At 44.4% G+C, this 11,337-nt stretch overlaps 1 protein-coding gene across 1 annotated transcript in view; it reads right to left on the minus strand.

Moving 5' to 3' along the window:
* The window catches only part of Sidt1 (SID1 transmembrane family member 1), a 96,266-nt gene extending 92,079 nt beyond the window's left edge, over window positions 1-4,187 (minus strand). The window contains exon 1 of the mRNA XM_051149975.1: window positions 3,975-4,187. Coding sequence (XP_051005932.1) covers window positions 3,975-4,184 — 210 coding nt within the window. The 5' untranslated portion in view covers window positions 4,185-4,187. The remainder of the gene's footprint in view (window positions 1-3,974) is intronic.
* Between the last annotated feature and the right edge of the window lie 7,150 nt (window positions 4,188-11,337).

The following is an 11,337-nucleotide window of genomic DNA, read 5'->3' on the forward strand; positions in this document are numbered from 1 at the left end:
ATTATGTAAAATAACTCAGGCTCAGGGTTTACTACTCACACTGCATTCGTTTTTCATGCATGTGTCCAAGATTTTAATTTTTATATGTGTACTTATGTGGGTGTGGGTGCAAATATACCTTATGAGACTAGAAAGGGGCCATAAAAAAAGGAAAAGAGATTTGTAAGGAAGGAGGGGTAACCGGATGCACGAGATGAAAGTAGAATGGACGACTGGGGGCTGGAGCACAAGGGCAGCATGGGGTGCAGCCAGGAGATGGGGGTAAGGCTGAGGCAAGGGTCAACCCAGAGTTAAGTTTGAAAAAAAAAAAAACCAAAAACCCAATGAAACCTATTACTTTGTATACTAATTTAAAAACAAGCAAGTTGGGAGGAAAAGAGATGACTGCTTCAGCCTAGTAAACAAAAGAGCTGTTTTCAAGGAAAGATCTCAAATGCTGTGACCAATGTGGAATTGTGCCCCTGACAAGCCTGTAAGGGTTTCCGATGGTGAAAAAGCCCCAGTGGGAACATAGATTGATTCCTCTCGATCTCCACATCGGTGTTGTCTTTTCCTTGTAGACATGAGTTTGTGTCCTTGTCCTAATCACTGTATCCTTAGCGACCTTCCTGTTGGTTGACTGCCTTCTGTGGCTCTACGCCTGTTTGCACAGAGTAACTCAAACTCCCAGTCAAGGGAATCCTGGGAAACTTCCTCTCCAGAGAAATGAAATGAATCCTACCTTGCTGAGCCTGACCCTTTCACCACTGTTCTCATTGTTTGTCTTTAAACTGGTCAGTCCATTTTTTTTCAGTTTTTTTTTTTTTTTAAATGTCGACTTCGTATTTACATTTGTCCCTGCCTCAAGGCATGCCAGTCTTTTCCTGGTGCTGAGGTCAGCTAGTGTAGAGTGACACAAGCTGGGTGAAATTATTCGTGGGGCAGCAAAGAGGCAGTAAGCCAAGGAAAGGCCTGGAGCAAAGGCTCTTGCCCCTCCTCGCTGCGGAAGCCTGAATTTAGTAGAGATTGTCTTCTTCAAGACAAAGAAAAGCAAAGTCAAACTATAATGGCTTGAAAAGAAGAACAAAAGACAAAAACTTTAAAAAACAAAACAAACAAACAAACAAACAAACAAACAAACAAACAAAACTGGACACCTTTCCCTGCCAAACCAAAATCTTGACTGAAAAAGGATAGTGGGAAATGACCACAGCAAGTCCCGCCTTACCAACACTGTTGAGGCTAGTTATGCTCCTTCATAGTCATGACGGATCTCTACTTAACTCTCCAGAGAGTTTGAACTTGGAGATGGAAGTAAGAACTGTTCAGTGTGGGACAGTAAGAAATATTTAGGAGGTGATGGCCAGCACTTGGGATTGTGAGGAGAGTTAGGGTAGCCAAGAAAATGGCCAAGTCAGATTGGAAAGGAAAAGGCAAAAAATCCCTCCAGCCCTCCACGGGTCAATGGTTCACAAGAACAGGGTTGCAGATTTCTGGTCTAACCACCACCTAGCTTGTGCTGTGCAGCGACTCCCTCTCGTTATTTCAAAGCTGTAGTAAACTTCTGCTGTCAAGTGTGTTCATGGTGCTGGAAGGAGCTAAGGAAGCAAACCACCTCAAGAGGGGAGATGGCCCCGGGTGGGAACCCAGAATGATATGGCTTGCTCAGATGGATGGAGAAAACGCAGTTGAGCAATATGACTGGAAAAAGAGGAGGTAGATTCCTCGGAGTGAAATTATTCAAACTCTGTCTCAGAAAGCTGGTACATGTTAATGCATGTTGGCCATTAAAACATTTGAAATCTGCCAGGCCGATGCTTATTAACTTTGTTTTCTATGACTAGTAACATAATAGTAAAAATTCTAAGGATTGCTTACTGTTGTTGCCTTTCTTCTTCTTCTTCTTCTTCTTCTTCTTCTTCTTCTTCTTCTTCTTCTTCTTCTTTTTGTATGATGCACAGGTTTTTTTTTTTTGAAACCATCACCATTGTTTCATGAACAAAAAGCACTTTAATGCACATGTATGTAAAATAAACAGGGCATAATGAAATATTTTTCCAATATGTATTTGATTTTTTAAAACTTCATCTTAACTGTCCTTTAGGATTTTATTCATGGTCTCATTTAATTTTGCAGAAAACATTTATAAAGCTCTGAGTTACTGAGCAGAGCATCATTGTGCCCCTAACCTCAATATCTCAAGTGTCAAAGGAAAGTCAAGCAGGTAAGCTCAACCTGTGTGGAGTAGAGGAATTGTCACAATTCTAAGGAGGAAAGGCAGAAGCAGGAAAAAACAAACAAACAAACAAACACAACCCCCCCAACCACACCAACAAACACCGCACAGCTACAGAAGGGAGGCTGTAATCGCAGCACACAGCAGGAGGATGACGAGTTTGAGGCCAGCTTGGACAGCGTAAGATGACTCTCTGTGAGCGTGAGAGGGAGCTCAGAGGTTAAGAGCACACAGTGGTCTTCCAGAGGACCCGGACTCAGTTCCTAGTAGCTCACAGTTGCCCATCACTCCAGTTCCTGGGGAGGGTGGGGGAATCAGGGTTCCAGTGTCCTCTTCTGGCCTCTGGAGGCAGCGCACAAGCAGGGGGTACACATACATATATGCAGGCACTCATACATACAGCTAAAATAAAAGCAAAATAAATCTTAAAGAAAAAAGAGAAAGGAAAATAAAGTAGCGGATTTGTCTCCCAGCAGAGCTGCAAGAAACACCAAGGCCTGTCATATCTAGGACGAAGCTGACAGTATACCACAGAGATGCTGGGGTTTTTTTAAGACTCTCCTCTTGTTCCAGGAAACCACAGGGCTAAGAACCTATCTTATGTGCAATCCACCAGGCAGATGGCGGGTATCCCACACTGGGCAGGCAGGGGTGCCTTGTGTGGGGTATGGAAAATAAAAACTGCCCCCTCTCATCTCTATGCAACGGGAAGGCTTTGCACCCAGCGACTCTGCTTGCTACAGGCCACTCACTACCTTAGGTTACAGGATATGAGGAGAGGCGAGAACTCTGCTGCCATGGAGTCAGTGCCATAGGATTTGGTGCCAGTTGGGGAATGGGGAACTTAGGGGCACTTTCTCACTACACACAGCAGAAAGGCACCTTAAAATAATGGCATTCTTAAGGAAGGGGATTTCTGAATTGTGACTCTGAATGACAATGAGGGATGGAAAGGTATAGAGGTACTTTACCTGGTCCTGAAATGCCCCGGGGTGCAGGGCATAGTGAGGGACGCATACACACAGTTATGCGGGAAGTAGACACAGAGCAGGTACACTGGAAAGCCACCACCAGTCTTATGTGAAGGAAAATGTGAATTATATGCACTGTCTTACGTTATATAATCAGGTACGGTTGCTGAAATAATTCACTTCCCCTCATTGTCGCACAGTAACTCTTGTCAAACAGAACTTTCACACAGATTTTCACCCTTGTTTACAATCAAAGCCTGGACAGATCACCCGAGCATCACAGTTACAACGTCTTTGACTCAGCTTTAAAAAAAAAAACCAAGCACACAGTGTGGTAATGGTAGCGAGGACCTGTCCACTCTCACACACCATTTCCATTTCTGAGCACCTCTGCTTCCCCGGGAGGCATAAAATAGAAGGGTCCGCAGGGAATCAGGAACAGGTTTGTCCTCCCACGCCCTCCTCCGCCCTCAGGCGAACATAGCCATCCAGACTTCCTGGGAAAAGGCCCAGCGTGAGGCAGGATCCGCAGAGGATGCGGGTCCTAGCGCTTCTGCAAAGCCCGGGAATGGCAGCGACCAGGCTGGGGTGGACACGAGGTGAAGCAGAGTGGTGCCCAAAACTGGTGCCCAGGCTGGGGTAGGGCAGAGATTACCTCCTAGGAAGGAGGCAGGGAGAGGGCTTCTTAGTCCCTGAAGTCTCCCGAGGTCAATTCCGAGTGCAGCGGGAGGTACCGAGAGGGCTCGGCAATCTCAACCTCGGAAGTTGGAGTCAGCCGAGCTCCTTACCTGGCCAGGACGGTTGGTGTAGTTGAAGGAGTAGATGTTCTCGGTGCTGAGGCTCACCACCCCGCTGTAGACGCGATCAAAATCGGCGCCCCTGGCGGGGTCGTGTAGATCTCGGCGCAGCTCTAGGGGCTCTACCCGGTGGCCAGGGACCGCCGCCCGCAGTAGCCAGGGCAGCAAGCAGAGCACCGGCAGCCGCAGGCAGCCGAGCATGGTGGGCGCCGCGTCTCCGGGGTCCCCCCCCCCCCCCGCGAAACACAAGCAGCCCGAGGAGGGGGCGAGCGCAGAGATGGTCCTTCCCGAAGCTGCTTGTGGGGCTGGGCGCTGGCTTCAGCAGCTGGGTGGTGTGTGGCTAGCCTTGTCGCCGAGAACGCCCGCAGAGCGCTGGAGAGGAGCAGATCAAATACGGATGTGCCACCTGGGGTCTCCAAAGGAGGTCACGCGTATGGAGTAGGGGCAACGGGAGGCGTGGGGGCCACAGAAGGCTGCTTTCCAAACCCTTCTGCCTTCCCGTCTTCCCCCTTCTCATCGCTTAGAACCCTCCCCTTACCTAGAAAAGAATTTTCACTATCTCTTTCCTCTCACCCTCCTCAAGCCAACAACAAACCCCTCAGAGAAGTAGCTGCTGGATTAGGAGAATCTATGTGACCAGCCATCAAGGAGGAAACCCGGTGCAAGTCAAATGAATTGAGCACTCTAGCTGCAGGCAAGCAAAAAGAAAGCAAAAGAGAGTGCGCCTCTCAAGCGGGTGCCACCAGTTTGCTCTCAGGGTTGCTTCCTGTAGGACTCTTGCAGGTGTGAAATGTCTCTTACTGGCTCTCAGCCCTGCTTTAACAGGAGCCCTTCTCAGGCACCTGGTTTATTACTTTATTACTCTTGCTCTCCAGGGAAGACTCACGTCATCTCTCCCTTGCCATATGTGCATGTATGTACGTATGCACAATTACAAAATATAGATATGGTCAAGAGAGCAATCGGCTAGAAGGCTGCTTCTGGAAGTTGTCAATGAGGGTTTAGTGGTCAGATTTAGAAAGATACCATTTTCTTTCCATCCTAGCCTCCTGTGCCCTTTAACTTGGCAATGTTTTCTTTCAGATTCAGGAAGAAATTTCAAGATTCTAAATTGCTTTGGGGGGGTTTAATTTAATTTTATCAAGGCAGGATCTTTCTATATAATCTAGACTGGCTTTGAATTCTAGGATCTTTCTCCCTCAGTCTTCCCCACGCTCTGATTACAGTGGTGTGCCACCCACCTGCTAAGCCCCAGGTTTTTTTTAAATTATTATGTTTTTTTAATGTATACATTTATAATATTACTCATGAATAAAATAAACTACCTACAGCAGGAAGAACCATGAGACAATCAGGAATTATATAAATGTTACATTCCTAGTGACTTGGCTATTTGTATTTGACAAGCTTGAAGTAAATTTCTTTCCTATCTTCTTGGGTCTAAATTTCTGAGTGAAAATCAGTATCTATCATATCTCATTTCTATTAACTTAAAATATCTATCTTGATCTAAAAACATCTTAACTCCTAATCTACTAAGGTTAATAGAAAGACTAAACCATCTGGTCTTCAACACCATCAGAGATTTGAGAAGGAATACAACTTAAATACCTGAGTGAGTCAGAAGTTAGCAGCTTCCAAAATGAGAAAAATGACTGAGACAGTTTACTGCCTGAACAGTCACCCAACACTCTCCATAACGTTGGAGCATCGACTTCAGCCTTCTGGCCCAATAAATCTGACAGACATATTTACAAGGCAGGAACTATGGGGGACTTATTTACTCTGTTTTGGCAGAGTTCGACCATTGACCCTGCCTGCATCTAAACTTGCCTATTTTTAGACAGAATTCTGTCTGTGGCAGAAACGAGGACATTTTGCTCAGTGGCTGGTTTGCCGTATTTGAAGCCAACTTCATAAGGAGGTTCTGTGCATCATCTTCTTTGAGGCAGGCTGGGTGTTGCAAGGAGTTAACTTGTTGTCAAAGAATCTTTAGAATAATAAAAACATTTTTAAATGCTATATTCTTTAGGTCTCTGAGGCCTTTGAAGACCTTATTTAACGATTTTACGTTTATAGATCTATAGACTCATATCAATCTATTAGACCTGGAATATATATTCTTGTGATAAAATTAGACTAGTATTTGACATGACCATGATTTGCATCAATATACAAAATTCAATACCATTGAATTAAAAAATAACCTTATTTGTGAGTAACAATTAAGGCCTTGAGTTGAGAAGTAGATTCAATAATCTACCTTTGTTCTATCCTTCCTCTATATTTCTATACCTCTTTTCTTTCTTTTCAGCTCTTATCTCCTTACCTACACAAGAAAGATAAAGGAAAAGAGAGACATCCTCGAGTCCAACCTAGTTTTCTATCTGTATAAGACCAATAATAACCTATAACCATCTCCCGATGAAAATAAGCATCTGTAGACCAAGAGAGCAAACAGAAACCTATCCAAACTCCCTTAGAGGAGATGGGATGTCATTCTCTTAAGGTTTCTTCAGGCTAATTTAGGGAGAATAATACCTTTGAAGGGCCCCCCCCTCCAAATGGGGGAAATGATTAAGTAAGCCAGGGATAGCATTTGTGGTCCATTTTCCAAATGTTGCAAAATTCCAGACTTACTAGGAGTCCTGTGTGGGACAGTCTGAACTGCTGGGCCAATTGGAATCACAATCTTTCTACAACGCTGTCCTGGAAGCTGCCCTGTTCTAATGGGTAACAGCAACTGAGGTGCCTGAAGCCCCAGGTTTTTAAGAAATACAGTACACTAATATGAGCCAGAGTTGGGAAGACCTTAAACTGTAGCAATGAAAATATTTATGCAGTTTCCCCAAAGTTTAATGAGATTCAATAAACTTGAAGTTTCTGAAGGCCTTTGAGGCTCACCGCAGCAGCCATTTGGAGCAAGGTTTGCAATGGCAAGTCCATCGTAAACTTCATGAGACCTGGGAATCAGCTCTTCACAGGGCAGTGTGTTTTTGAGGACTAGCATCTCTTTATTAGAAAGATAATTCACACTCATGGCTGCAATCCGCCTTCCTTCCACTCCCTTGCACTAGTTCTGCCCTCCTGAGACACAGGAGTAAAGCCAATTCTTCCACACGGTGGCTTTGCAGGTATGTAAAGGGAGCTCTGACCTTTCGTAGGATCCTTCAAGGTTTTATTCATTTGGAATTTGACTTTGATCCACAGAGAACAGCTATAGGATTAGATGCAGTTGAGAAATACATTTTTTTTTTATCATGGTAGGGTAGAGTACAAATGTGGGCTCCTTGAGTCCTTAGCTTGAGCCGCTGCTATCACAGGCTGGTGAGGTTCCCCACTCCACCACATCCAAGTGGACAAACCAGCTAAAATCATCCTTCCATCTGGAATCTGACTTGGACCCACTATATGACTTTGACCCAGCTATAGGAATAAATGCAACTGAAAAGGTCTTTTAATCATAGTAAGAAACTAGTACTAAACAAAAAACATTTATTTGAAATCAACATACGTTGGTCTGTATGCCAGAAAATGGAGTTATAGAAGACGTGCTTCTGTCCTGTGACTAACCCCGAATCTAGCCTTAATTCACTGAGGGAGCTAGGCTAGTCATCACCTTAGAACCACAAGTGTCATAGGGATAAGGGGGAAGGATGGACTTAACGGTATATTTAAAAAGTGAAAGGCTCATGAGCAAATATTATTCTATGAATATTATTGTACAAGTTCCAGATCAGCAGCTTAAAAAAATGTATCATAGTGGGGTAGTTGCTTAAAATTTTAATTTATTTCCTTTTCTATATTTAGGTGTTTTGCTTACATGTATGTCTGTGTGCCATGTGCTTTCCTGTTGGTCTGATCCCCTGAGAGTGGAGTTTCAAATAGTTATGCGCTGCCATGTGGGTGCTGAGGATCAATCCCAGGTGCTGTGGAATAGTAGTTGGTGCCCTTCACTTCTGAGACATCCCTCCAGCCCCATCACTTCCAGTATCAACGATGCTAAAAATCTCACAGTGAAAGAATATACGAAAGACCATTGGCAATGTAACCTGATGAATACCTTCTGCAGCAGCCAAAAGCCAGCTCAGGAAGCCAGCCTGTGCTCTTAGCAGCAAGAGGTCCAGAATGCCAAACCATAACCTTGGCAGCAAGCGGTGCAGATGCTATGGCTTGCTACAGTATGTCAGCTGGCTTTTGTCCTGATTTCAAAGTAGGCTCATCAGAGGAGGCTGGCTATGCTACCCAACGTGGGGTACACAGCTACTAGCCTGCCCTCAGCGATTCTGTACTAGGATCTAATCAGAGCCCTTCAGCAGCTTTCCCTTAGTTCCATTATTTTTCTTGCTCCCGTGCCTGCCTTTAAACCTCATTTTTAGTAGATGAGTCACTTGCTGCAGCAAACTCTGGATGTCTTCTGCTCTCATTTGGGAAAACAAAACGTGTTTGTTTCCATGTTTTTCTGAAGATCCCACAGAAATGTGATTTGCACCGTCCATCACTGTGGGCTCTGGTTATCTACCAGACACGATCTCATCAAAGTCCCTTGTTACTGCTCACAACTTTCTATGTCTGCACTGATGTGTGCTAGGTCAGTAGGACTCCCAAACTCTGCTGTATTTGTCTTTGAGTTATTTGGCTATCACGTGTCTAGGCATTGTTATTCATCTCCATTGTTTAGGGTCTTTGTTAGATTCATACCAACTATTTTATCTTGTTGTTGTTGTTCTTTGTGGAGCTTCTGTTCTGTGATGTGCTGTCTAAAAGTGTTGCCACGGAGTAGAACCCAGATGTGGGCTCCACAGGTCCTTCACTCGAGCTGCCGCCACAGATGGATGTGGTTCCCGCTCACCAAAGTTATTCTTCCAACTGCAATTTGACTTTCATCTACTGAGAACATTTTCTCTGCTGTTCTACCTGTCTGGAAGCACAGATTTCTGGCTTTCATTGGAAAGCAGCTAGGCATCCTATTTGTGATCAAGAGGCAAAGTATGCATGCATCACTTTTTTTAAAAAGTTGATTTATTTTATGTGTGTGTGTTTGACTGTATGTATGTATGTATGTATGTATGTATGTATGTATGTATGTATCACATCTGTGTCTTTGGTGTCCATGGAGGTCAGAAGAGGGTATCAGATCCCCTAGAACTGGAGTTATAGATGGTGGTGAATCACCAAGTGGCTGCTGGGAACTGAATCCAGGTCTCTGCAAGAGCAACAAGTGATCTCAACAGCTGAGGCATATTTCCAGCCCCATCTTTACTTTTGACCACCTTCTGCCAGTTCTTTTAAGATCACCTAAGTCTAATTTTCCTTCTCCTTATATGTGCACTCAATATCATCCTAAAACGTGTGACTATCTTGCTAAATGTCATAATTTTATTAAGATGGTTTGGACCTTCAGTGACTACCCTGGGGAATATTGAACTTTAACAAAATTGTTTGAGAGGTACTTTAGATAATAGTGGAATATAATCTCTCAGACCCAGTGGGGAACATTTTTATTGATATATATATATATATATATTAGAATCCAGTGGCGACTTCTCATGCCATACGGCTTTGCAGCAGCTCTTTCTCTTTCATAAGGGAAAGCGCATGTGTTTACTTACCAGGCCAACGTCACCTGAAATAGTCTCAAGGAATTAAATCAAGCAGGTTGGAGGGGCCACAGAACAATGTGGGAATTTTATTGAGATTAATCAGACTTTTTATACCTTTATAAGAAACAGAATATGCTGGGGATAGTAACACACACCTTTAATCCCAGCACTCAGGAAGCAGAGGCAGAAGGATCGCTGTGAGTTCAAGGACAGCCAAGACTACACAGAGAAACCCTTTAATCTAAAAAATAAAAAAAAGAAAGAAAGAAAAAGAAAGGGAGAGAATATGATGGCAATTGCCAGGATTAATACAGTGGTAGCTGCCAGGATACAGTGAAGTTTGCAAGCCATACAGGGTACACAAGATTAATGTCTAAGCCCATTTGTCCCGTCAAACTTCCATGCTTCCTCAACCACTAAACAGAGAAACACAAAGCACCCTGACCACTTCACTGCCTGAGGGAGTGCATTGGCCACTCAGGAACTGGAAGGCATATTGTGAATCCTAACCTGAAAACCCTCTGATGAATGCCTCTCAAGGCATCTAGATCAGGCCAACTCCACGGTTCCCTGCACTTTGGTACTGACAGCTACCCTATCAGGAACTGTCTGTGAATTTCCAGGTAACAGACTTCCAGGTGCCAGGATCTCTCACCTGGAATGTGCATTTACATCAAAGGGGGCCATTGGTCTCCATCACCTTCCATGGCTCTTTCTTGGGAATCAGAGAGGATGGTGGCTGCAGGTATGTGTTGTGCCATTTGCCTCATCCTCAGCTAGACAGATCTTCTGCCACACTGGCCCTGAATTCTTCTCTTCAGAGTCCCCATCATACTGTCTGTCTCTGGTGCTCAGACCTCCAGTGTGCTGTTGGATATCTGTCTGACTGTGGCCAATGAACAATCCCTGTTTCAGTGTCCTCTGTCGTATCTGAAACCATCCAATACAGAGGCCTCCAGCTGAAAACCTATACACAAATTGCTTCGCTAAGAGATTCTTTGGATAAATAGCCAGTGATCAACTTGACCTAGTTAACACCAAAGTAAGAGCCATTGCACAGGGCATCCTCCTCCTCTTGGTCTTCACTTGATGCAACATCTTGTCTCCTTTTCTCCCCTTTATCTTTTTTTTTTTTCCGAGACAGGGTTTCTCCGTGTAGCCTTGGCTGTCCTGGACTCACTTTGTAGACCAGGCTGGCCTCGAACTCACAGAGATCTGCCTGCCTCTGCCTCCCGAATGCTGGGATTAAAGGCGTGCGCCACCACTGCCCGGCCCCTTTTATCTTTTTGATTGATGTTCTTCTCTTGCCTCCTTTCTTTTCTCCCTCTTCCTCAGACTTACTGACTCCTGCCTCCACCAGCAATCCTCTTAAAATGATCAATGCCATCTGCCTCCCATGGCTTTCCTAAGTCAGGCATGCAGTCAACTGTAGAATTTAGACCTCTCGCCCAAGATCAGTTAAGAGTTGTAATTAAAGAGTTCCCTAAGTTCCAACAGAGGAACAAATATGCATAAAAAACTTGAAATTCTTTGGGTGCTTGTGACCCAGGAGTACTGCACTGTGACGGTTTATGTTGTCATCTTGATAGGATCCAGGCTCAGCTGGGAAATTGGCCACTGGGCATGCCTGTGTCAAATTGTCTTGATTACCTTAACTGATCATGTGAAGACAGATCTTTGTGGTGGGCAAGACCGTTCTCTGAATGTAGGTTCTGAAATGTGTGAGGAAAAGTGTGCCAAGCTCTAGCATG

Source organism: Acomys russatus, chromosome 8, assembly GCF_903995435.1.
Source record: "Acomys russatus chromosome 8, mAcoRus1.1, whole genome shotgun sequence".
In the NCBI taxonomy this organism is placed as follows: Eukaryota; Metazoa; Chordata; class Mammalia; order Rodentia; family Muridae; genus Acomys; species Acomys russatus.